This window comes from Tinamus guttatus, unplaced genomic scaffold (assembly GCF_059628265.1).
Source record: "Tinamus guttatus ecotype Peru unplaced genomic scaffold, ASM5962826v1 Tinamus_guttatus_pri_ptg000115l, whole genome shotgun sequence".
Lineage (NCBI taxonomy): Eukaryota > Metazoa > Chordata > Aves > Tinamiformes > Tinamidae > Tinamus > Tinamus guttatus.
In genome coordinates this window covers 4,110,257-4,137,649 of record NW_028288649.1, presented here as the reverse complement: position 1 = coordinate 4,137,649, position 27,393 = coordinate 4,110,257, and the positions used below count along the sequence as shown (strand labels likewise).

Sequence of the window (27,393 nt, the reverse complement as noted above, 5' to 3'; positions counted from 1 at the left end):
TTGGATGGTAAGGATGTAGGGAGGAAATACGCAGCGTAAGCTTTAAAATGACAGAAACAATTTTAAAAGGGTGTAAATGAAGAGATGCAGTATCGTGCATTCCCTGCCTGACTCCAGTCATGTAAGTACTCTATGGAGGACTATGAAAGCACTGGTTTGTTTCTGAGATGAGGATGAAAGGAGATAGCAAATTAAATCAAAGGGATGTCCACCCTACCAAGAGGATTTGTGCCCTGTATATTGACGGCAGTTTGAATTACGCCCAAAGCAAGTAGCTGTGATGCCTATTTTGATGGAAGGATCACGTGTTTAACCTTCTTTCTGCTCCAAATTGAAGTGTTAGATAAAGCTTTTGTACACATTGAAATATTACGGCTGTAATAAGGCAAACATTTTTCTGAATCATGAGAAGTGATAAATAAACTTTTCATGAGAATAACAAAATCCTCAGACTTCACTTAACACTGATAAAATTTACTATCAGAAATCTGTTTCTGTGTTCAAACCAAATCTTCAGTCTTGAAGCTCACTTCAGAATAAGAACAAAAGTGCATTTGAAGTGCTATTATGATCTGAAAATTGACTTCAACAGAATAATCTTGTTAAATATATCTATGTGCTGTAAACCATACAATTGTGGTATCTTTGTTTTATGCTTAAAGTGTGTTTTACTCTACTGTGAATGCTGTAGCACAAGAGAACGACTGAAATGAACTGATTGTCCTCCCTACGACTAAAACATACTCAAAGCCAAGCTTGCATATAATTTTGTGGCAGGTTAGCCTCTATCTATTTGTTGCTTGACTGAATTTTCCTTTCTTCCCTTCCAACTGGTCAATGGTACTATCTGGAATGTCACATTTATTGCCTATTAACTTTTCCAAGACTTGCAAAGGCTCTTGATTCCACTGAAGTAATTTAAAACACTTGAACCTTTCAGATTGCCTTTGTATATCATTCAGAAGCAAAATGAGCATTTTCTCCTTTTTTTGCAAGAGTCTTGTAAGAATGTGTGTATATCTATATACACACATACATAAGTATATATATATATTTATATACGTATAAAATATACTTATCCCATTTCATTTTATCGAAGTACTAGCTTTCAGACCTGAAGCTCTAGGGGTGTTCAAAATGTAAGGAGAGTTGTATTTGCTATGCATGCTCCTCATCCGTGTGCCACCCTCTTGGCTGTACCAGCATAATTGCTTCTGTGGTTGCACAGTGTACTAGCACAAACTGATTCATTTAGAGAAGGCTGTATTATTGATTTCCCGGGTTACTCTGAACGTGAATCAGTTCCCACACAAATTTCTGTGTGATCTTGAAATGATCTAGTGGTTTCCTGCTGCTGAGAGCGTCTCACAGAAGGAAGGGTCTGACTGAGGGCCGGCATCAACAGGCTGCTGAGATTTCTGGGGGAAAGGAAGATGATAGCAGTGTTTCCTGTTTTGCTTTGCTGATGTGGGAACATGCAGGTGGTGCTCTGCAGCGTATAAACCTGATAACAGCCTGGAGGGAAGGAAAACACTTGAGGCTGGGGGGCATTGATATGGTATTCATGGAAACTCTGTACTTCTACATGTAAACCTACTATTGGCAGGTACGCTTCTCTGTTAAAAACGTATTTTGTGAGTCTGTGAACTAGAAAGACAAAAACCTGGTGATCTAACAACTGCTAATGTGTCAGTCTTTCTTTTTTTCTTTGTAAAACCTATCAGTATTGCACATCCTTTCACCTACTGTCTTGCAATGTGTGTGTATGACTGGTTACACTGGTTACTCTAAGGGAAGCCTTTTTTGATTTCAGATTTTTATCCTCTCCAATCTTATTCTAATAATGCTGCCCTGGTTTTCTTAATAGTATCTTTGCTACCCACTTTTTGAGGCTTCCTGAAGATACGAAGACTGTCCTAATATTCTTGTGTATCAAGCTCAAGTTAAGGTCAGTACTTTTTTTCTTTTTAATTATTTTTTTAGGAAACAATCTTCAGCAGCAGATGGAGATAAAACACTTGGAGCATTGTTGAATAAACAGTGTAGGATATAGCATAAAGAGTAATACGAATTTCAAGGACAGATATAGCCCTAGTATAATGTAGAAGAGCTTCACAGCTGCCTCGTTGCATCACAGGAGTGCACATGATTGGCAGATTTATGCTAACATGAAAGAGATTAAGCCCCAGAGATGAAGCTCTTTTTGTTCTCACTGTACAGTCAGATTTGCTTTTGACTTTTCTCTCCTCTTTTAAGACACATGTACAAAGGGTGTTTTTTAGCAGACAAACTTTACATCAGACATAAATTTAGACCTCAATAGCTTCAGTACCAAACATGAAGCTCAAACGTTTCCCTCTTCTCTCCCAAACGTCTACCAGCAGTTTAAAAAAAAATCAGGTATGCCGAGGATACAAAGAGTATTAAGAGCTTCAGGGTTGGTAATTTTTTTTTTATTATTCATGAAAATACTTACACCAGTCTTTCATATTTAGTAACATTTGATACTGAAGGCACTAGCTACCAGTTTTAACCAAATGAACACTTTCTTGCTAGTCATTTGTGCATCAGAAACTAGGGCATCATAACTAGAATCCCCGGTAGCTCGAGGTGGTTCGTTGCAGGCCTTGCAGACAAGGAAGGTAGCAGAAGTGGCAGCTTGGAAGGTCATGGCTCCTGTGGCAGTGCCAGCTAGCTATAGTGGGGTATTTTACGGAATTCCTATGGAATTCTTAAATACAGGCATCTGGGCTGACATTGTAAATTAGTACCTGTTACCTTTCTTCACCTCTCACCATATATAGGCCAATTCAACCTTTTTCATCACTCAACAAATGTTCAAGAGCTTAAAAAATAAGAAAAAGGAAGGAAACTGGTTGTTTAACTTGACCTTGTTTGGCAGAGGATTCAAGAGACAAGCTGCTATGGGCTAGGAGACTTAATTAAAAAGGACAGAATCTTCTTCTGCTAAGTGCACTTTGTGAACTGACAAAGATTGGTTTGGGTTCCTCCGGGTTTATGAAAAACAAAGCTAAGGTGACAGGTTAATCATGGGACACCAATGAGATTGTATTTGTATGCCTGTTTTGTCACACGCCTTTAGAAAGTGGGTGTAAAGCCTGCAATTACAATGTCTGGATTAGGTTTTGACCTTGAAAGTCAGAACAATTCTTCTTACTGCATCATATTGTACATCATATTTGGCATGCGCTATCCTCAAATACGAAATAGATTATCTCAGTGGAAATAACTTTATTTAAAAACCTCTTACTGTTTCAAGTAAGATTTTTTGAGGTCTAGGTAAATACAACTGAATTGATAGCTTTTTTTTTCCTTTTTTTTGAGGTACTTGATAAATGGTTTAGAGTGGGTTATATCTCCTGACAGTAAGTTTTAACAACAGTTCTTGAACGTTCAGATTTTTCAGTTGACGGTTTGGGTTTGGGCTCATCTTTGGTAAGAACGTGCTAATTTGTCTGGTGATTACAAAGTTAGCAGACTACAAGGCTCATCTTGAGTACTCGTCAGCTCTGAATCCACCACCTCCGTGTGTAGCAGAGTGGAACAGCATGGAGGGTTGGTTAAAAAAAAATAAAGAAAAATCTTGGACGGGTCGGTGCTGAGAGGAGAAAGGGATTCCTGGAAGACCCGCAGTTCAGCAGCGCCGGGCCTGGCCCTGGCTGCCGCCCAGGGACGGGCCGGCCGCGGCGAGCGGCGGCTCCCTCCTCTGCGCGGGTCGTTCCTCTTTCTGTCGAGGCGGCCGCTGCGTCTCCCGCCAGCGCCTCGGGGCGTCCCCAGAGCGGGGCGTTCAAACACCCCCTCCTCGGGGCGCGCTGCCCGCGGAGGCCGCTCTGGGGCCGGGGCCGCAGCACCCCGGGCACGGGGCCCGCCCCAACGGCCGCTGCCCGCGCGGCGGCACCGCGGCCGCAGGCGCCCGTGGGGCGGAGGCGCCGCGCGCTCCTCCCCGCCCTTCCGCCGCCGCGGCCCGCCCCGTCCGCCGCCCGCGGAAGTGGAGCGGAGCGGGGATGCGGCCGGGCCGCCGCCGCCCGGAGCGCCGCAGGTGAGGGGCGCCGCCGGGCTGCGGCGGGGGAGCCGCCGCCTGCGCCATCTTCCCGCCGCGCCGCTGCCCTCCCTCCCTCCCTCGCTCGTTGTCGGCGGGCCGGGGCGGCCGCCGGGGCGCGGGCCCGGCCGTGGGGCCGCCGCAGCCCCTCGGCGGGGAGGCGGCGGGGGCTCTCGGAACGGCGCTGCCCGGAACGGCGCTGCCTGGGCGGCGGGTTTGTTTTCGGCGTCGGCCGGGCCCCCTCCGCGGCCGCCTCGGGCAGCTCCGCGGGGTCTGCGCGCTGCGGGGGGTGTGGAGAAGGCACGGGGGCGCCGTGGATACCTACACGCTCCCATGTTGCAGCGACTTCCTTTCTGTTTTTATTATTATTTTAATTTTATCTACGTTCTCTCTTTTATCTTCGTGCCTCCTTTAGCGCCGGTTTCTCTTGCAGATGTTGCTGCAGGTGGGGGCAGAGGGAGCGCTGTGATTGCCGGGGATCTTGGGGCGCCTCTCTCTTCGCCCTGCAGTTCCTGCGCCAGCGCTGCCGTTGCTAAAGACTTCAGTAACTGTCGGCTCAAGCGCGGTTTCGATGGAAAATGAAGGTAAAGGGCTCGCCAGAGTCGCTTGACTTCCTTGGAGCTAAGAGGATTTTTGCATGCAATTTGGTGACGACTCCCGCCGGTGCGTGCGTATGCTTTACCCTTGCAGGGTTTGCAGGGTTGCTTTTCGCGTGTTCGTGTTGTGGATTTTGTGCTGTGGGTTGTGGCTTTAGCATTGTAGGACTGTGTTTTTTTTTTTTTTTTTTTGCTTGATTTGTGTCGTTGCTTATTGGACTAAACAGAGATTTTTATATTATATTTTAGTGCTGTGTGCCTTTGGATTATACCTTCTTGTGTTGTTGATATAGATGTATTCTGAACATTACTCACTCCTTATTTGCTTAGCTTATATTGTTTATTAAATCCAGCTTTTCAGAGTGAAGCTGAAAAGCTTTAGTTGTGTTTTGTGTTGGGATCTTTTTTAGCATATTCTGTATTTTTAAATCTCACTTTGTTCTCTTCTTTTTAGTTACAAAGTGGCACAGAAGTTTCCAGTCGTACTACTTGAGAGATAAAGTAGACGTATTATGCTGAAAGAAGTTGGCTGTGTTGTGTTTTCTCTTTCTTGGCTAGCTCAGGAATGAGTTTAGTTCAGAGAGTTAATTCAATTTTTCCATGTTGGGCTTTGGTAAATGTTCTAGGAAACTTGGAAGTTCTGTTGCCTTATTGATAGAATGACTATGAGCTTCACACATCTTCCTTTCATTCAGCTTTGGGTGTTGAATAAATTTTCTCTGAAATGCATTATACTTTTTAATGTATTTTAAAAAACAACCGTCGATGGCTTTCCCCCTCCCATTCCTCCCAGTGACACTGTCAGTATTCTTTGGATAGACTGTGTAGATTATTTAGTGGCTGCTGGTTTTTCTTTCTGACATGTTGTAACATGACCCATCTGAGTTCCTTTTGTTCCCCTCATCCTTTTGAAAAGACGAGAGCTTTTTTTTTAGTAGTTTTACTCAAATGGGGTACTGGATTGAGCAGTAGTCCACCGTAGGATGGAGGAACAAAATTGTTTTCTATAGTGGATATTGTTCTGCGCTGAAATACATCTGTCTTCCATGACTAGAAAGCTGCAATGGTTGCAAAGTCCAAATAAAATTGGAAGCTGCAGGGATTGCTTTAATTTGTCATTTAAGAATTTTTCTATTTTTTAAAAAATTTAAAAGTTATCAATTCTATTTTTCGTCTTCTAAGAGAATTTTAGTAATAAAGAGCATGGAACTTGCCAGAAGGATTTTTTTTCCCTCTTGGGAACACCTCTAGAGGACTGATATTCCTTTTGCGAGCGTAGTTAGCTGGTAGGAGTGGTGTTTGTGCATTTCCATTTCAGTTGCTGAATTTTAAATAAAGGATTCTTGAATGGGTAGCACTCAGGACAGGAAAAAGCAAAATGGATATAAGGCTGTTGAATAGCAGTGCACTTAAGAAATAAAGGTATCTGACAGAAAGTTGTGTGCCAAAACCAATAACCAGGAAGACTTGGTCCTCTAGCTGTGTTAACAAATAAATGTGATGTCATAAATGTAACTTATAGTAAAGTTAAATATGATAGTCTGGTCCGTTTGAAATCTCTTGAATGCTGTTGGTTCAAAGATCATATTTCTTGAGTCTTTTATGAAATAAACAAATTACATTTGTATGAGTGACATTTATATGATAGATAAAGCTGTATATTATGAAGTTACTACAGGGGGAAAAATACTTCAAAAGATGATTGCATGCGTATTTCAAAGGCAAAGTAATTGCCATGATTTACTGAGAGTTTTCAAAATAGGATAAATTTCAATGGTAGGAAGAAACCAAAACCTCAGTTTGCTGAAGGTTGGTAATAAGGTTGAGTTGGTTCTCCTAAGATCTTGGCATTCACCTGAATTACTTGTTCTATGCTCTTTCCTGCCATCTCGTAACTGAGAGTGCTGGCAAGCACATACTTATGACTGTCTATTGCCTGTTTTAGTCCTTTTTCTTGGGAATGGTAGATCTCTTTTCCATCTGTCTGTCTATCCATTTGATATTTTGATATAGCTAGACATTGACACCTTTCATATAGGAACTTTCGAGGTCTTTTGAGATGATCCTTAATGTATTTATTTTCCTCAGGATAGCTAAACTGTGGGACGAAGATTGCAGATACAGACAGAAGTTTTATTTTTGTTTATGTTTTCCAAAATAGCTTTTAAAAGGCAGATTTTTTTTCCGTAGTTGGAGCAGTATTGAAGGACAGAAAGTGATAACATGGGTTCGAAAACTGACCTTTTCGGCTGTTAACTCAGTTTTCATAAGCAGTAAGATAACTAATCTTTTCTCCCAAGTCTGTGGTTTCCCTTTCTTGTGCTGAGATGAATTAGACAGCTCATTAAACCTTTTCCCCAAATTCACGTGTGTCTTAATAGGAAAGAGAGAGGATCTCCCATTATAAGAACTTAGCTCAATGTAAGTTTGACTTAGAGGAATTACGGTTGCATTTTTGTTCTGAAAGAGAATTTAGACTTCTTTCTGTAAAAGGAGCTTTTTTTTCCTAAGCTGTGGGCAGTTGACAGAACTTGCATTTCTTTATTTCTTGTTTTGAGGAAAATATATCTTTGAGCACAAACTAGGCCTTGGTGGTTTTGTGTTTTGTTTTTTGTTTGGTTTTTTGGACCTGAATGGCTTTTAGTGGTTGTAGTTGTCTTTTTCTGTAGTTGCCATTTTTTTAGATTCTGTCAAGTTCTTTGTTCTGCAGAGGGTTGTCTTATAGAACCCTCTGTCTTTTTAGGAAAAACAAAGAATGCAGGTTGTATTATATCAGCTTTGAGCTTCTCTAAGGTCAGGCTATGATTATAAATACAAATTGTTAAATAGGAGTGCCGCTTTGTTACAAAGGCCTTCTGTATCATTTGCTATCAGACGTTCAAGTGCTTAATAGAAGTCAAAATAACACTCCCCTGTAAAACAGAAGATTTTTCTCAAGATCTTGGAGAAGGCTGGTATGAAAACTCAGATCAAATTCACTGTAAATAACAGCAACATCACATAGTGATTCTGAGTCATGGGAATCCTACTTAATCTTCATGGCTTTTAAGTCCAAGTTAATTTAAGCTGCTCTTCAGGGAATAGTGCTCATTAACCAAGTTACCTCTTGGTAATTTCAGGATAGTTTTGATACTTGGATGAGTATTGAGTTGGAAGTTGATGGATTTGAGACGAGGTGAGGGAGATACACTGGTTCTTCAGATAATCCTGAGCTAATAAAAATATAGTTCTTTGCTTTTACCAAGTGCTTGAGGTAGAGTTTATGTTTCTAATGAGTTTTGTGGGTGTTCTTCTTAAATTATCAAAATAGTCTTAGTTGGAAAACTGTCAAAATTAGTTGAATAGGTCATGGCTTTTGGGGCAGTGTGAGGTGCCTGGGCTATGTCTGCATGGCTTAGACAGGTGTAAGCACTGGTGAAAGGGCTGAGTTTGGATAAATGCAACTGGAAACAAAAGGGAGGGAGAGGTGTCTATGGAAGCACCAGCTTGAAAACCATTTAAATTGTTCCAGAGAGCCTCTATCAGTTGTTCATGGAAGTGATATCAAAAATAATTAGAATTAATTTTCTGATGAAAAGCTTGTTGGAAATCCTGAAGTAGCCTTGGTATTGTCACAACAGTTCACATTTTCTTTAAATTTTGGAGAATTTCTTAAAACTACTAAAGAAGAACTTTGATGTTCATGGGTTGCTCTTGGTTCCTGTTTGTTACCATCTCTGCCTTGTTATGAGAAAATTAGAACCACTACTTCACTTACACTGACAAAAAAGTGATGTCTCTTCTGTTTAGTTTGAAGGGTGGGGTGTAAACAGAGATTTTTTTTTTAAACTACTGTGTCTGAAGAAAGTTCAGTGAAGACCAGTTCTAAAAGGTAGCTTCCTGTCTCTTGCTAATTATTTCAGTTACTATGGTGCTGTTTTTTGTCTGACATTAGAAATATAGATTGCCTTTTTAATCGAACAACCAGCGTTGCCTCTTCAGCTGTTGTTTGATTAGTGGATGGGATGTTACATAGTTGCTTTCCTTTTCTATTTGTCTCCCTGCTGATAAACCAGAAGTGTTAATCTACAGTAATGAAGAAATTGATTAACATGAAATCTGTTTGAGTCCAAACTTGATAAAATGTATATTTAATTATTTTGCTGTATTCAGTTATTTCACTAGCTTTGTAACTCTTCTGTATGGAGAGTTTATTGCATAATCTCTTCCTAGTGAGTCACAAAGAGTGGCGCAAGGAAAACGCCGTTTTCAACGTAGCTAACTTAAGAGAAACATTTTTCCACTTTTTTTATTTTGTTTTTATTTTTGGTGAACAGACTGAGTGTGTTGTGAGAATGTCCTTGTGGGATGCAGTTCCATAAGACTATAGTCTCCTCCTCGTTGACAGTAGGAGTTCTGGTGTTGGCTGTCATGGTCACTGGATTTGTGTGTCTTTCTGGCTTGGCCGAAGGCTAGCCTAGCCTCTCTTTCCCTGAGCCCCCCTTTGGATTGTTTTTTGACGAATTAATAAATTCGACTTGTGGAGAGTTCAGCGAATGCAAGAAATAGTGAGAACAGGAACCTCTGTCAGGGTAAAGAGGTTTCTTTTAGCATTAGCAAAGCCTGAGTTTGGCTCAGTCTTCATATGGTCACTGCACCAGTGCACCAGAGCGAGGCCTTCTGTGGTTAAGTCTACCTGTTGTACAGAAAATGGGACAGGTACTGAAATGTATTTGAAAGAGATGGTTAAGGGGAAAAAAAAGCGTTACACATATTGGTTTGATGAAGTGGTGAAGTATAGATTCACCTATAGACAACAGTGGAATTTTGCAAGAGTGGAATCAGTCTAAGATATGTAAATCGTATTAGTTGCAATACCAGCTTTTGAGGCAGTGGAAGAGTTTAGCTAATATCAAATTGACACTGATGATAACTGCTATAATAGCAGTGTAGTCTGTAGAAGCTGAAAAAAAATGTTAGAATCATAGAATTATTAAGGCTGGAAGGGACCTCTAGAGATCAGTCCAACCCCCTGCTCTAGTAGGGTCACCTAGAGCATGTGGCACAGGGTGGCATCCAGGCGGGCTTGGAAGATCTCCAGAGAAGGAGACTCCACAGCTTCTCTGGGCAGCCTGTTCCAGGGCTCTGTTGCCCTCACTGTCCAGAATTTTTTCCTTAAGTTCCAGTGGAACTTTTGATGCTTCAGAGTGATACAGTTATAATGCAGAAAATAGAAAAATGGAGTACAATCATAGAATCATAAAGACTGGAAGGGCCTTTGGAGATCATCTGGTCCAATCAACGTATAAACTTGGCAGGCATCTGTTTCTAGCTGCTTGTTTTGTAAACATTGTATTCTAAACCATTAGAAGGGATAAAATGGTAATGAGTTAGCAGATGCTGACTACAAAATGTAGATTTTTAAAGGCCTTAAAAATATTTTAAGTCATAGATGTTCTGCAGCACTTTTCCCTGCATACATAATTCACAAAAAAAGCTTGGTGAATACACTTGCTTCTTTTTCAATTCTAATTATAAGAAAAAATATTACTATAAGTGGAGTAATTATGCAGTGAGTCATGTTTGCATTTTAAAAAGAATTGACACCATCTTGGTCCAGAGAACTGTTTTAAATGAGTAGTTCAGGATTATGTTTTCATTTTACTTTTTTAGAATTTCATTTTTGTCACGTTATGAACTAATTGTAGAGCTGTCAAGGATATATAGAATAAAGTATTAGGAAATGGATCTTTCTGCATTATTATAATTAAATTTGAACTATAAGTGGTGAGGAATATTCTTTTTTGAGGTTTTTTGTTTGCTTGATGCAACTCTGTGGCAGCTAAGGTCTGCATGTGTCATGGATATGTAACCAGGATCTTACGGGCTGCTGAAATTCTCTATTATTATTTGCTGTTCAAGTACATTCCCTCATTTTGAGAAGCTCAGTTTTTTAAGTGTTAGGAGGTAGACTATTGGAGGAGAGCCATTTCATCTTATTCCTAAGCTTAGATCTTCTCTTCTAGAAAGTTAGTAACTGTCTGGCAAGATAAATGACTGATATTTAGACCCAGAGTCTTTTGGCCTTGAACTTTTGAAATGCCTCAAATGAATCGAGACTTAGCTGGAGGTCTGTGTTGTTTGGAGTCAAGTGAGATATGGCCATCTGTGGTGCTCCCTTGGTTGGGTGATGAGTTTCTGAACTGACCCAGTGCTGTTTTGATAAAACTTCCCTTTATAAAGGCAGCAGTGTTTTTAATAGGTTATCCGTGTGTGCTTAGCTTTATTTTTTTGTTCTTCTGATGAGTAAGTTATGAGTAATGAAAAAATGTTAAGACTGACTCCCCCTCCCACCCCAACACTTGGAGTTTTAGACCAGCAGGAATCAAAGCTGAATGTTTTGGTCAATATATAGCAGTCAAAGCATTCCAGTGTGTTCATCAAAGCATTCTTGATATCTCTTTTGCTACTAGCTCAAGGCTTTGAGCAAATCAGGCATTAAATTCATCATTGTATTTCCTCCAGAGTATATGGAAATGCTGTAAATAGTGAGTCTTTTATGGTAATTAAGATCAAAGTTTGATTATACTTAGCGTTCTCAACAAATGTGTATAATGCCCAATTGGGCTAACAATGGGAGATATGGCAGCATTTGGGCTGATGGTGGTTTTGGGGCTTTAGTCATGGTTGTCATTACTCCTTAATGAATCTACAGTATGGCAGTCAGGTTAAGGTATCTTTATTTTGCAATCTGGTTATGGTATCTTTATTTCTCTAAAATGCTCCCTCTCCAGCTACAGAGCAGGCAGCTCTCATTCATTAGGCTTGCGGAGGAATCACATGGAGCGTATGCTACAACTATGGAAAAAATTGCCCAGCCTTGCTGTTACGCCAGTGTCCTCTGTTGAACTAAATGTCTGACTCACCTTTTTATTTTTTAATTCTTCATATTTTCTTATTTTTAGTCTTTGAACTGTATAGACTTTTATAGAGTGAAGTTGAATGTTAAAAGGAAGAGTGAAGTTGAATGTTAAAAGTAATGTCATAGAACAAATGTGTTGAGAAAGACTTTAATATATTGCCTGAAGTAGATGAGAAACGGGCCTAGGTCTCTCTTAAATATTTTATAACTTCTAAATTTAGACAAATTTAAAAGGAGACTGTAAGGGCTGGTAGCTGCAGCCAGTATTTAGATTCCTGTTTCTTAGTTGGTCAAAATTCCCAAAACGTTACGTATCCAGGAGTATGCTGCTGCTGTTTGGCTGGCAATCTCAGTGAATGTCCCAGGCACTCCTCAAATACTTGAATGAATCAAAGGCAATTTTTTCAGACTCAAAGGTCTGGTGATGAAGTTGTTGTCATAAATGGGGTATTTATATATCTTCTTGGATAATGGGCAGTGTGTGTGCCAGAATGAATATCACCCTTTCTGTAGAAATAATACACAATAGCAAAGGGCTGAAACTGTGCGACCTCCAAGGGTAGAAGTGAACTCTGCAAGGAGAACTCATTATTAATGAATTAGTGACTTTTTTTCCCCCTTCCGCCTATCACTTTTAGAAACAGAACTCTTCTGAGTGCAGTTTCTTTGATGTACAGACTTCCGGTAAAATGTCTAAACTAAAATACTGCGAAGTAGATATTTTTTGTTTGAATATTAGGAAGCAGGCCGCTGCAGCCGTTTCTCCAAAAGTCAAAAACAGTTCCACACTTTTCTAAAAGATTCTATTCAAATGAAGATACTACACAGCAATTTCAAAGCCTTCAAAATGTATTTCCTATCCTGAGCAAACAGCTTTGGTTCTTCGCTCATTGCTTTATGATAGTAGTGTAATACTGGTCAAAGCTAATTGAGTATTTTTTGTATCTAAATTTACAGCTTTATGATGAGGCATCTTTAGAGAATCTGCTAGTTGAGAATGCAGGGAAGATGTCAGTGTATCACTGATTTCTTATGAAATTGTTATATGTAAAATGCAGACAATTATATCAGTATTGTTAGCATGGATGAAGCCTCTCCCAGTATAACTTCCCATTTTATTCCTGTCATTAAAATGTAGATGAATTAGTTCAGAAGCTAAGAATAAGACATTTTAAAGTCTGAATTTACTTAATATAGAAAAATTACTGTAGTTTGTCTGCGTTTGTCATTGGTTTTACTGATGTAAAGAAAGAGCTGTGTCTACCATCCTCAGCTGCTTCCGCCTACACCTACTACTGGTGAATTCCTCTTAGTTCCTCCTAAGATTTGGAGCAATTTCAGGAAGGAAAACGTACAGTAAGTTGTGGCACAGTAATGGCTATGGGGCTAACCTGTGTTCTAGGGCAGTCTCAGGGCTCTTCACACACCCCTTTCTGTGCTGCTTTTCCTTTTGGCATCCTGCCGTGCATCTAGGGTCTGCTTCTGGGCACGTGCTTGGTGTAGGAGTTATAGCAGCCATTGGACATGCCTAATGCATGTTTTTGTACCTGGCTTTTTGCTGTGCCTTGTTATCACTTGGTCATTGTTCCATGACTGGGACTGTCTTGCTTTCTAGAAAAATGAAGCAAAAATTGTCTTTTTTTCTAAAAGCTAAAGGTAGCAAAAATTATGTGAAATAGACATTTTAAAAGTGCTTAGAAAGTGACTGCCTGGAGTCACAAGCGTGTTACTGAACAATGTCACATTTAACCTGGGAGTTTGAAGATGGCCAGTAAAAAGGTTAAAGATCTAGATTTCCAAAATGTTTAACCACCAGATCCTAATGCTTAGGAGAAGACTGTACTGCTGCTTCAATTTTGGAACCGAGAGGAAAGGGGATTACTCCCATCCTGGACAGACATCTTTCCTTAAAGGTATGCTGTGTAGGCAGGAGCTGCTGTGCAAGTGCAGGTGCGTGCAGGTGCTCCCCTTGGTGCTCAGCGAGAGCTAGTGAGGCTCCAGCCCTGGCAGCCAGGGCAGCAGCTGCAGCGTGCAGGAGATGAGTACTTGTCTTCTGCGAGGGGATGCGTGCGGGTCTCCACACAAAGCGGCATTTCTCTTCCCGGTGCTCAGCCTCCCTGAGTGATCTGGAAAGGGAGCCGTGCTCCCACTTCTGATTGCCAGGATTGGGGAGGAACGTGTTTGTTTTCTTTTTAATCTTAGATAGGAGCTGAGCTTTCTCAGTGTTTTTGTATAAATTACACATGGCTTGATCATACAGTGAATAAGGAAGTTGGAGGCTTATAAGTTTCAATCTGTTATGCATTCAGTAAAATACCTCTTAATAAATATTATGCCAATAAACACTAGTGCATCTTTTTCAGGGAGGAAGGGAAATGGCAGAGGCATAAAAACTCTGCTGTTAAGTATATGGCCCTGCTGTCTTTTACAAGGCATAAAAATGTAAACAAAAAGACTTCCAAGACTCCAGTGACGCAGCAAGATTGGTGAAAGATCTATAACACTGACAGAAAATACACAATGGAATTCTAGAGAAAAAGACTTTTGGTATGAGCATACCACCTGAAGTATGGGCATCTACTTCCTCCTACCTGTGTAGGTTGGCTTCCTATCCATACAGAAAAAAATCAGGAAGAACCATTCTTCAAGTGGTTTCCTTGTTTTGCTTTCCTGGAGCGTTCCTAAAAGGTAGTTACTTTGCTCTTTAATCCTCTAGATAAGGGACGTGTTTTCTGCAGCTGTCGCAAATGCAGTTGCTAACATGGCTGTAACGAGATTCCTGTTACTTCTGTTTACAGATTACTGCTCTGTATCCGGCAGGCTTGAAATGCTGCTGCTGTTGGGCCACGGTCTATAGTTTCTCCCTCTGAAATGCACAGCAATAATTCATTGTATTGAAAGTGAATGATCACGTAACTGTTAATAATAGTCCAGGGTACCGGGAGCTTGTAGTCATGATCAAAGAATGTGAGAAGAAAGTGAAGAAGGATTTAATGTCTCCAGAGGGGAGAAAAATGGGAAGGGTGGCATTTTAAAACTGTGGGGTGAGAATGAGCTTTCTTTGCAGCCTTTTGAAATGTTAAATAAAGTAACCACTTGTCCTATCATGTGGGACGGGTATCCCTGGTGGCCATAGTCTTCAGACTTTGTGTCCCATAAAATTTGCAAGTTCTGGGTACTCGTCATGAAGTGTTAAGGGAGCTAAATAATGTGGGTTTTTTTGTGAAACATGGGAAGATAAATCACAAATGAAAGCTGGATCTTAAGGTGCAGGGAGGAGATTGAGTTGAAAGATGCTCTGGCAGTAGTACTCTGGTAGTACTCTGGCTTGCAAGTGGTTCAATTTCAAAGGAACTTATGGGGAACAGACTGATCATGAGGCTATTCAGATGGACAGGGAGATTGAGAAGAGGGTGTCAGATGCGGTGAACAGGCGCTCCAGAGCCTGCCAGGTCAGTGCTGCCAGCCCTCCTCTTCTGTGGCCATCGTGCCACAGTGATGACCAGCTAGCTCTGCTGACCTGTAATTGGCCAGTGAGACTTCTGCTGAGGGAGAGCAAACTAAAAGTAGAATCTCTAAGCCTAAATGCTAACATGCATTTCTAATTCAGGATTCTGAAGCAAACTGTGAGAGGAAGAAAATGATATTTTTTTCTGTTCAGTTATCTCAAATTTCTTTGTTAAAGTCCCTATTCCTTTTGTTCTTACTTTTCTCATTTTTGTACCACCTTTGTATTTTGCACTTGTAGGTCAATTGCATAACTGTGTGTAATGTTTAAAAGACTTCAGATAATTAGCCAAAGTGTTTTGGTCACAAGCTTGCTGTAAAAATTTAGAGTGCTGTCATAGCAAAACCTACTTTGGTACTATCTCAATGAGCAGTTACAGCTAAAATTTCCCATTGGTTTAAAAAGCATGGAAGTATCTTACTATCAGTGAGTCCTGAGCGCTTATTTATAGTGTGGTATTCCCACTGAGCTGGCCTGTGCAGAATGGTTTCTGCTGAACTGCAGAGCAGTGCACAAAGCTGGTCCTTGCTCTTGATCACGTTAGAGAAAAGGTAGGCAGAGTCTTGTAGCATATGGAGTAGAATAATCTCTTTACATGTGTTAACTGTTCCGGCAACCTGGGGATTATTTTTTTATCAGAGAAGACGGGAAGGAACTCTTGAATTCTATTAATGCAAGACTCCTAGACCTTTGCTTTAGTTTTAGAGATATTTTGATATTTTGGTCATGCTGCTGTGATCATATGATTGGTTTGTTTCTTGCCCTCAATGATGTAGAGGCTGGAAGTAGCCCAAGAAAAGTCACTGCTGAGACAGCTTTTTTTTTTTTTTTTTTTTGGTCAGTTAGCATCCTGCTTCTTCATTCCGTGATAGATTTAGCTGCAGGCAGAGAATGGGAAGCTGTAGTTGTGACTCCAAAACAAATTGATATCTGATCCAGTAAAACCTGTGCAGATTGATCTGATGTAGAGCATAGGCCAGTATTGTTTCTTAGCCTAAACAAGAACTTTGTCCACAAGGAAGTACTAAAGCACTATTAAATACTAAGGTATATAAAGATATCTACTGATAGATATTTTAACTCATTTAACTCTTTTAACATGGACAGTGTATTTTGGGGGTACCTTCTGCTAGATATGTTAACGGTTGTTGCAGAAGTCCAGATTTCCAAGGTGCAGATCAGGGCAGCAGTGTTAAAGATCTGCTGACTGTACTGAGTAAGAAATGATTTTGTTCGTGAAAGTAATATATAGCAGAGGAAAAAGTACTTGCTGTTATGAATAGGTTCCAGCAAATAGCTGGAGTGCTATTGGTTTGAATGCAATGCACATTCAAAATCAGTGACTTTGAGCCCAACAGGAAAGGTTCTCAAAATGGCTTTTTGTAGAAGAAATCTTATCACCGTAATCAAAGTGTTTTGAGTGATCATGCTCTTTGAGAATATTTTAACATTTGTATTTGAGGATCTTAATTTTAAGAAAGCATTTTAAGAGATTGTTACTTGACTTTGAAGTCTTAATTGATAGTATTAGGGCAAATGTGTCCCTCTTTGGAATAGGTACTTGAGTCTAGCAACCAGTTTAATAGGTATAGGGAAAAAGATTTTTCTCAGCACTAAAATTTGCGATGGCTGTCGTTTCTTTTCTGTCTGCTCCTGCTGGGAGTGCTCAAAGGCTTAGAATGTTTTTGTTGAAAATGCAAAATGATTTCGGTTAAAAGCATGTGATCATGGGTTTGTTTTGGAATAGCACTTAGGCTGAATGGCTTTCAGCCATAACTTATGCAGTTCAGTAAATAACAACCTAAATGTGGCATCTATTTTCAATAAAAGTCAAAATGTAGGATTTAGGAGAAACTTTTAGGTAACATGAGCTAGTAGCTCAGCTGTGTGTTTTATAGAAAAAGGGGTGATGGTGGTAAAGTTCTGAGAAAATGGTTGGTTTGAGAAGGTATATGGTCCAAGAAAGCCCGATACATTATGTATTTCAAGAAAATATGAAGTTAATGTTGCTAAGTTACAATGTTAATGTTGCTAACATATTGCAATATATTTATGCAAGTTGTCCTATCTTTTTCAGTAATGTGATTTAGGCATCAAGTCCTGAAGTCTATATTCTTCCTAACCCAAATATCTGCCTTCTGCGACTGTTATGGTCAGCTTAAGTTGCTTTAGTGTAGTTATATTCTGCACAGGGATTCTGTGGCTGTTGTGTTATGTGAGAAACCTTGGTCTGTGGAGTGAATGTCAGTCACTGTGACCCAAAATAGTGCTGCAGATTGTTGGTGTTAGGGCACTTACCCTTCACTGGCTTTCATCTTTCTAGAAAGCATTTCTTTATAGCGTTTTGGAACATAGTAAGAGAGCCCTCTGATTAGGAATGGAATTTTAACACCCTGTCCCCCTTACGTTGAGAGTAGTTTCTTCTACATTAATTTAAATATACATAAATTTGTACATAATTTAAATATGTGTAAGATAACTTTACTGGAGTATTTGTTGAAGAATAGAAAATTGTGATATTTCTTTGAACTGCGGTTTGAAATATTTGTCCCAAATAGTAGTTCCAATTTCATGTTTTGTTTGTACCATGTGGAAGCATTAGAAATGGTAACTTGCAAGATAATTTTTTAATGTGCATGTTTGTAGCATATAATAATATGTATTTACTATCTCTTTTAAAATAATATTTGCATCGCTCTATTTACGTAAGGTTTCTGTAAGTACTTACCCAGTGCTAAACCAGATGGAAGTCAGCTCTCCTATTCTATGACGTGCCCGTACGCTTTCCAGTTCTACGCTTGGCTCGTGAGTTTCATTAAAATGTCACTAAAGATCAAAACCAAGAGCTGCACCCGAACGGGAGCGAGGTAGCTCACTGGAGCGAGTTACCAGAACTGGAGCTAGGAGAGCACGGCCGGGGTGGCCCCTCGCCGGGGCCCGGCCGAGCTGCGGTGCCGCCGCTCAGCTGTGAGCCCCTTGGCTGCCAGCCCGTGAAAGCGGGGCCAGAGCGGGGCCTGCCTGGGCTGCAGGGCAGCAAGTGCCCCATGAAGGGGCAGTCGTGCCTGCTGCCCTCCTCCAGGAGCCGGGGCTGTGTCGCCAGCCTGTCGCCTCAGCCTCTGCACCTACTTTCGTTGAATTCCAGGGAAGGCCATGGGTCCCGTGCTTTGGCTGTGTCACCTCAGGAATGACATGGCGAGTGTCAGTCTCTGCAGAGTTGCCAGATAAGTTTCTCTTAAAAGAGAGCACGCTGTTCTAACTATAGCACTTGCACCGCGGTTCATTTTTCTCGTGGGCCTGCAGGCATAAGTCTTTGTGTATTTAGGTAAGCAGCTCGAAGAACAAGTACTGATTGGATTAATCTAAGCTGTTTTATCTGAGTACAAGAAACAGTGTGCAGTATGAAACAGGTCATCATGCCTTTGTTTAAGGGATAAGAATACTGAAATCTGAAAACACATGGTTCCCATTGCAAAGTGCTTATTTAGGTCTCAACATCTATTAAAAAAAAAAAAAGTGATTCAAAACCACTGTGGTCTTATATAAAATCATAATAGCACCTATTTAAATTCTGTGCAAGGGTAGTGGTATAAAACATCTGTGTGTGGTGTATATAAGTTTGCTTTTTAATTTTTTCCCAGTTAATAAAAGGGCAAAAAGAAACAGGAAAAGCAAGATCTGAATTATTAATCATGGGTGTGGTAAAGAGTACGGTAAATTGCTGTGAGGATAAAGGAGGAGAGGAAGAAGCATCATTTCAGCTTCTCATATTTAATGAAAACGAATAAGTTTTTGCTTATTAAGTGTTGCTGAGCTGTGCTACTGATGTCTTTTTTGCTAATATGCTGTTCTGCAATTGACAAAATTTTTATTCTCCTAAAATTACAAGAAAACCTTGTTTTGGTGTTACCTTGAAACTTTTGGACTGTAGTCAAATTTTGTTACTTTGCTGATGTCTATGCTCTTCTTAAGATTGTTTCTCTTTGCTAGCAGGGACTGGGCATGCTTAAACTGGAGTTTGGTGAGAAAGTAGAGAAGCAGGGAGTGATTTATTAGGAGTGATTATTTTCTCACTGGGTATTAATAGAAATGAGCTACTATCTGTAACTGTTAGGATATCTAGGATTAGGATAGTGTTTGAAAATCACTTTACGTGTTTTTGCAGAAAGTTACATATCCAGGTTGAATATGCTGAAAACAATGCAAAATACTACTGAAAAATGTATTTTGATGGTGTTAATACCGCATCAATCTAGATATTGTAGATATCTAGGTAGATGTTGTTTGATATGAAATGTTAGTGCTTCCCTTCCCTAAGAACCTTGGTTTTGTTTCTTAGGTTGCACGTCTCCAGCAAATCCCTGATGGTGACAATGAGACAATGATTCCTGTACTGTCTTCAAAGAAAGCAAGTGAATTGCCAGTTGATGAAGTTGCAAGCATTTTGCAAGTAAGTGATTTTGCATCTCTTAACATGGCTGCTCTTATGTTACCAAATGATGTTTGATGTTTCTTGAGGACAAATCCTGTCATTAGAAGCTCATGCATTATCATCCAGCTTGATATTAACCAGTGGCTAGTTCTAAATGCATGTTTTTACTTGAAATACTGTAATGATTTTGAGAAAGTGGGGTATTTTGCAGGAGAGAGTATAATTTGACTGGAAAATATTTGAGTTTCTGTATGTTTTGGAGATTTTTTGCTCTGTAAAACCCTTGAAGTCAATTAATCCTATAAGCTTTTCCCTGGCTTTCATAGCTATTTCCTCTGTTTTTCTGTGGATTCTTAATATATTTTAACAGCCTCTGTCTTAAGTGGGGAACAGCACATCTGTTGATGGGTAGCTTTCTTAATCCTAACCCTTGAATCTGTGTTAATTTCCCAGATAGATGGTCCTTTTTGTTGTTTTCTGCATGCTTGGATACCTGAAAAATACACCATGATAAATGCCCACCACTGACAACCCAAGATTTGGGGCTATTGCTGAGTAACGAACTGCTGACATACTCCTCAGGAGTCTAAACTCTGCCTGCAATTTGACTCACTGAAGAGCTTTCTGCAGGGGAGACCAGCAGTCATTTAGAGCAGTGAAACAGCATCTGTTTCTGCAGTGCCTCTGTGAAATTTTCTGTTGATTCTGTTATTTACTGGCAAACCTACTTTTAAAATAGTCATTAGCTAGCTTTTATTTTCATACATGCATTAGTACCACGCTTGTCTTTCTGATCTTGGCCACATTTTCATAATCTAAGGCCATATATTTTGGTGTTTGAATTATATATGAAATACAGCTTATCAGTATTATCACTGACCTATTCTTTACATGTTTTAATAGGCTAATCTTCAGAATGGCTTAAAAAACTGTGAAGTTTGCCATAGACGGGCATTCCATGGATGGAATGAATTCGATATTGGTGAAGATGAACCACTGTGGAAAAAATATATTTCCCAGGTGAGGATTTTCATCTTTTTTTTTTTTTTTTTTTGTAGTACAATGCCTCTGTAATATATTAACGTGTTTAACATTTTCTTCTGTGTTAATTTTCATGTACATGAACATATTCTGATGACAAAGTGGGTAAACTCTGGTGGAAAGATAAGTTCTGTCTTATGCAATTTATATCTAATCTACCCATTGAAAAAGCTTTTATTTAGATTCATGTCAGGTTTTTAATTACATGATTTGTCCTCGAGTATATATTTACAACTGGAATAGTCGCTGTTTATAACTAGTGTGAGGACAAGAGAAGCAGAATAAAGTTCCATTTAGGCAAAGATTTGAGCTTGAATTGCCTTTTTTGGTCAGTCATAAATGCATATGACTGAATGTTGGTTTATGTTTGTCTGGACCCTAAAATACCATTATCTCAATTACCTTGGTAGATGAATGGAATTTTAAAAAGCAAACCCACAGCCTTTGTAGTGGTGGTGGGAATAGGGCCAGCCCTGTTTGTGGTGTTAAGCTGAACTGGCAGAACTCGTGTTAATTTTTTTTTCAGTTGTGCTTGGCTTGTTGCTTATGGAGCCAGTGCAGCTTCTCTGAATGATGGGGAAATGTAACTTCTTTCCTGAGTCTGCTGTACCAAGTATGGCAGCTTTCACACAGGTGTTCTTTATTTTAATTAACTTATGTTAAACTTATGTAACTTCTCTTGTCTGAGCAGCAGTACAATTAAGTTCTAAATTAAGCCCTGAAGTAATACATGGCTAATTCTGGAGAGAAACAGTTTTGCAGGAAGTGACTGTGGAGATATATTCAGCACTCTGCTGATGACAGGAGTGGGAACATCATTGCATATTAGCTATCTTCTGACATTAATGCTTTTATTTTTCCATGGGTAGTGTCAATTAGTCAAATGCATCAGAACACTTCTAAAATAGGTTATCCAAGCCTATTTCAATAGAGTTTGTTAAGATATGTATTTGCTATCAGTGTGCTTATCATTGTGCTTATAGAATGTCCTTCAATTTAGAGCGCAAGATTGTTCTTTTTTTTAAGTTTTTTTTTTTTTTTTGGTTAAAAATTGGCTGTTGGTAGCCAACAGTCATGTAAAGGCAAGATTCTTTAGATTTTTAAGGATAACAAAGTAAGTGTATGATCTAACAGGAAGGCATGTGTTCTGGGGCAGGAGTTGAAGAGGGAGGGCCACAAACAAACCCCCCCAAAAAAGTAGAAGGAAATGTTAATTGAAATTTATGAAACCTATTGCTGCCTTTATAATGATAAGTTGCTGGAAACAAGATCTGCCTCTTATTTCAAGGATGCTCTTGATATCCTTTTAAGTAGAAATGCAGTACAGGAAATACTTTTCCTGTACAGGAAAAATATTTTTTTTTCACCTTGGGAGAAATGTAAGAAACAGTTTTTTCCTGATATATCGAATGTGGTTTGTTCAGCGTCTTTAATGTTTTTAAAAAGCAAGCTTGCTTTAGTTAAAATCTGTGAAATAACTGTACAGAGTCCAATTTCTTTTTGGAGTGGTGGCTCAGGTTTTAGTTATAGAGTAATACCTTTCAACCACAACCAATCAAATGTGCTTTGAAGGAGTTGTGAAACGGTCATTCTGTCAGAATCTTGCTAAATTACTCTTCTGTTTCCTTCCAGTTTAAAAATCCTCTTATTATGCTTCTCCTGGCATCGGCAGTCATCAGTGTTTTAATGCATCAGTTTGATGATGCTGTCAGTATCACTGTGGTAAGGAACTAAAATTTATCTTCTTTGAGAGTACTGCTTGCGAATGGATGCCCACACATACTTTTGACATTCTGTGAATGCTAATGTAGGGTGGAATCATTCCATTCTAATTTATGAAGTTGATTACATGGTAGCATTCAATCAGCAGTTAAGCATATGGCTGGATTTTGTTTGCTCCTCTCTGGTAATAATACATATCAAAATAAATATTATATCAACTAACAGTTATCTGGCTGCATTTTATGTATTTACTCATTCATTGAAGGTGGAAACAGCAATGACGTTCCCACAATTATGAAAAACAATTTTGGTGTTCTGTAATTTTTATTTTAAGTTATGATTTAAATTAAAATTGTAACCAACATAAGTTCCTTTAAAGATGTAGCCCTTTTAATTATGATGAAAAGTGAGCTCCCTAGAAACTGTAGAAGACAGAACCTGAAATAATGAACTTTGTAGGAATTTCCAATTAAATGGCACGTAAATCTAGTGAGCAAATAAAACCCTACTAAACATTTGTTAATACAAATGATGCTGTTAGTATAAAAGATGTTTATACAAATGATTGCTTTGAGCTTTTGGGGGTTAAGGGATGTAATTGAGGTGCTTTCTGTCTTGGCTGACCTCCTCACTGTGTATGGTGTGAAGTTTTGCTTCTGTAGTTAAGCTCCTGTCCTGTCTTTAGAAATGTTAACTTTCTCTGCATACACCTTGTGGTTTCTCTAAACATAGTCAAATTCAAAATTGCACAGTTTCAGTGTTCGGGATGTTCTGTTGTGTTAAGAAATGTATTTAGTTTTTGCTGTGGCTTAAAGTTAAATTATTTCCTGTTTGGTTTCCTCCATGGTTAATGCTGTTCCTTATCCCTCTTGAACAAGGCAGTGGGAAGGCAGTTAGTATCAGAGAAGTGCAGTTTCTCTGTTCTGTGCCACATTTAAGAAGGGTGCTGTAATAGTCTCATGAACTTTTGTGTCCAAAAATACAGAGCATAAGTGCAGTTGAGTTAAAGTTCATTAATTGTGTGTATGGTTGTTTTTTTTTTTTTTTTTCTCCTGTGTCTAATCTTATGGTTAAGCCACTGTTTAGTCCTGTGGTGAAGTTTTGTTTTAGTTTCCTTTCAGCTGATAGAGCAACTTTCCTGTGACTGTATGTCTGTGCTCAGAGCCTTGGCAATAAAACTAATATGCTGTTGAAGATTAAAGACGTAGATATTCTTTTGGCAGCCTTTCTTTTAAGCAACTTTTTCTATCCATTTAGCTCTGCTAATACAAATACATTGCAAAGCTGTGTGATGAACTAGACTGCAAAACTGATTCAGGCTAAAAGTTACAAATCCTTTCCCTTTGTGGAGGATGCTTCTTTCTTGATGGAAACGACTGCACGTACACACCAATTCAGAGGCTGATATGAGGCTAAGAATATATGGCCGTGGCCAGTAGTGTGAGCTGTAGAAGGTAACGTTATCTCCGAGAGATGTGTGTTTAACCAGGGTGAAGATACGCTGTGGGAGGATGGCAAGTGCACCGTTATTAACTCATTCATTTGATAAGGCTAAGATTAGTGTCACAACCAAGACAGACTTGTTGGTTTAGGCCTCTGAGAGGATTATTGAAGAATTTTTCAAAAGAAAGTTTTCTCTTGCAAAATGATCATGTCATGGTGATTTTTAAATAATTACAACATGCGCCGTAAAGGCTTGTCTAATGGATTTTGTCCTTTTAGCTTTTGGTTGTATGCATCTCAATCTGAGACCATGTAGAAGAGGAAGATGATTTCTTCAAACAAAAATTGATCTCGGTCACATTCATTCGCTAATAGATTTTGTTGTTCACTCCCTGTCGCATCACATGCTCACTAGCCCCATGATATTTAGGTTAAAGTGCCTGTATGTGACCAGGAGGGAGAAGTGGAGGCTTGCTATTCAGTCCTAATTAATTTTCTTGGCTTCTTAAAGTGCAGTGAGGAACTGGTGTGCCTTTTTTGTTTTTGATTGTTTTTATTTTTTTTTCTTTTACATCTTCTTTGTTTGGGTTCTTGGCTATTTGGGGTCTTCTGTCTCAGTGTCTTAGCGCAGTCTGGAGTTTTGGACAGAGCTGCCTTGTTCTTTTCTTTTCCTTATGTGATGTTTTATGGCTCCAGTCCTGTTCTTTATCTCACTCCCCTATTTCTAGTCTTGGTGGAGAAGGTCCTTTTCTTAGTCTCTCTGAATCTGGTTATTCGAATGAAGCCATGTTTGTGAGGATATCGCGTCATTTTGTTAATCCTTGCACTGTTGCTTCTTTTAATATTTGTATTCGTACTTTTAGACTTCCCGGAGACCAATGGTTGTGTTTTGGTTACAGACCTCTGCTGCTCTATTTTGCTCATCTTTTAGAAATGCAGAAGAGAGTTTTTCCCAATCAGTAGAACTTTTTCTTCAAAATCAATATATAGTTATGAATTTCATTTTTTATTAAGATCATTTTTTGAGTTTCTTGGATGTTGCTAGTACACATGGAAAATGATTCTTTTTCTTTCTTTCTCTTTTTTTTTTTTTTTTTTTAACAGACTTGAGGGAGATATCCAGTGATTTTGAAAATGAGAAAACATGTTTCCAAAAACATTGTTAACTTAAACGAACAAATAAGATTAAGCAAAAGCAAATATGATCATGTTAATGGCCATTTAGTATTCTTCTATCTTACCTGCTTTTGTTTTCTTGCAGGCAATACTCATTGTTGTTACGGTTGCCTTTGTTCAGGTAAGACATCTGCAGTCCAAACACAATTAGTGCTTTTATATAAACTCTTTTATTAAATAAAAGACTGAAGTAGTTATCCTGATACATTGTGCAGCTGTGAATGGTTAAGTGCTCTGTGCTTTGATCCAAGCCTTTTGCCTTTTCTAAAGCGTGTGATTTGTGCTGCTTTAGCTACAGTGACATTTATGCATCCATACAACTATTATAGTCAACCGTAAAAGAGTTCTTGTATAGGACACGCAGATTAAACTGTGTTGAACTACTATTAATATTTCCTTTCACAGAAAATGGATTTTCAAAGTGTGGTTCTGACCACAATTACATACGTAAATGTAACAAAATAGTTCTTTCAGGCATCTTCTAAGCTACAAAGTTGTTTTCATTCTATGAATACTGAGCTTTAATAGCCAGTGTATAAACCCAAATGTCTTTGTGCTCAGTATGCTTGATCTTGTAATATGCTTTTAGAGGTTTGAGATGAACTACGTTACCTTATTTTTCTAGAGGTTAAGAGTATGGACACAGTATTTTTAGTACGGGTGGTATGCAATAGCTTGCTAAACTGTAGAACTTGATCATGTGTGAGCCATGAGTTAGGACCGTTACTGCAAGTATTGAGAGGCCTGAGAGAAAATGTGAAGAACCTGTTAGTCTTAAGAAATGCACGTAGGCAAATTCTTTAATTTTGTAACCATATTTGTTATTTAAAGTATCTACTAGGGAACTAATCCATAATCGCATAAATAATTCTTTGGAATGTTAGCTTAATGCAAATTTCAGTAGATACTTATTTATCCTCATTTTGCTTACTTTTTGCATTTTTTTAAAATACTCTATGCTTTAATTGTGTGTTTTATTGTGTCTGCAGGAGTACAGATCAGAAAAATCTCTTGAAGAGCTTAGTAAACTTGTGCCTCCAGAATGTCATTGGTATGGAATTGTCTCAGTCCTAAATTAAGTACTGTTAAATACAATCTGAATCCAGTAGGGTCAGCGAAAACTTAGATATAAGTTATCTTAGATATATTAACTTCAGATAACATTAATGCTGTGTAACTTAAAGAAACAAGCAGAAAAACAGAAATCTTATTTGGCTGACTTCTAAAACCAGTAATATTGCAAAATACAGTCAACACTTTGAAAGCTTTTCTCAGACAAAATGCCAGAGAAGACATTCTTGTGCACTCTGACTTCATGTTTTTGTCTGCAGCGTGCGAGAAGGTCGGGTGGAACATACCCTTGCAAGAGATTTAGTCCCGGGTGATACAGTCTGCCTGTCAGTTGGAGATAGAGTCCCGGCTGATCTACGATTATTTGAGGTACATACCTAATATACTGTTTTAACATTTCATAATTTCTCTTTCCCTCTGTCCCATAAAAACTGAAGATGGCCACTGATTATTGAACAGCAAGTATTATTGTGGAACTGACAACTTAGGGTGTTGCGGCGTATCTACAGTCTTGCTCATAGCCTGCTATGATAGTAGCATTCTTGCAGCTCTCACAGTGGGAAGCAGATGACAATTTTAAATCTTACAGACTTGCACTGTCAGAATTTCTGACTGTCTTGCACTGTCTTTATCTCAACTATTGTTGCAAACTATTTGAAAGTAAAAACATGTCCTAACCAGTTGCCTCATTCTAGTATTGGAAATTTCTACCCCACAGTTGGGTTTTGTTATATATGCACATTCATATATATACACATATGTTTATATAGGTATTTTAAGTCCTAAGTGGGAGAATATGCATGTTTTTTTTCCTTAGGAATTTGAAGGGCAATCTTTTTGTTAAAGACTGACCATCAGAAAAGTATGATGCATCTCTTACGCTAGAAATACAACAAAAGGGAAGGGATAATTTTCAGCTTAAATGTATCATTAGAGACAATATGAGAGACAGAATTTGTGTATTTTGTTTTTTTGGTTTACTGTCAAAGCAGACAGTTCTTAAAGGCTTTATGTCAAATCTTCATGGGAGGGGAAGTAAAGGGGAAAACAAATTTACTCGCTGTGTGGGATATCCGTTAGGATTGTACCTACATTTTCATTTGAAATGACCTCTCTTGTAGGGTCAAATTTTCTGATTATTACTTTTTTCAATTTGAAATGGCATTTTTGATCATTTGATGTATAAAAGGTGAATTCATCATGTGTTTGAAATTATTTTTCTTTATTTAAATAATCTTAATATTATATGCTATGCATAGGAAAGAGGCTTAGCCCAAATCAAGATAGATGTACAGTGAGCTTCTAGAGAAACATCAAAAACTTGACAGAAGTAACAAAAAGGTTAAGTCTGCACTATTTATATAACTTAATACAGTCTTCATTTACATTATTCATGTGCTTTTGTCCCTTTTACTCCATTCATTATAAGTATAGTTTATGAAGCAG

At 38.9% G+C, this 27,393-nt stretch overlaps 1 protein-coding gene across 2 annotated transcripts in view; it reads left to right on the top strand.

Moving 5' to 3' along the window:
* The window catches only part of ATP2C1 (ATPase secretory pathway Ca2+ transporting 1), a 62,188-nt gene that overhangs the window by 12,246 nt on the left and 22,549 nt on the right, over positions 1 to 27,393 (top strand). Inside the window, exons 1-8 of one of the 2 annotated variants that reach the window (XM_088521120.1) lie at positions 3,982 to 4,060; positions 4,494 to 4,644; positions 19,402 to 19,512; positions 20,398 to 20,514; positions 22,168 to 22,257; positions 24,962 to 24,997; positions 25,866 to 25,927; positions 26,208 to 26,316. In XM_088521120.1, the coding sequence (XP_088377246.1) occupies positions 4,639 to 4,644; positions 19,402 to 19,512; positions 20,398 to 20,514; positions 22,168 to 22,257; positions 24,962 to 24,997; positions 25,866 to 25,927; positions 26,208 to 26,316 (531 nt within the window). In that variant the 5' untranslated portion in view covers positions 3,982 to 4,060; positions 4,494 to 4,638. Of the gene's footprint in view, positions 1 to 3,981; positions 4,061 to 4,493; positions 4,645 to 19,401; positions 19,513 to 20,397; positions 20,515 to 22,167; positions 22,258 to 24,961; positions 24,998 to 25,865; positions 25,928 to 26,207; positions 26,317 to 27,393 lie in introns of those variants that run through there. The other variant, XM_088521121.1, reaches the window with a different exon arrangement.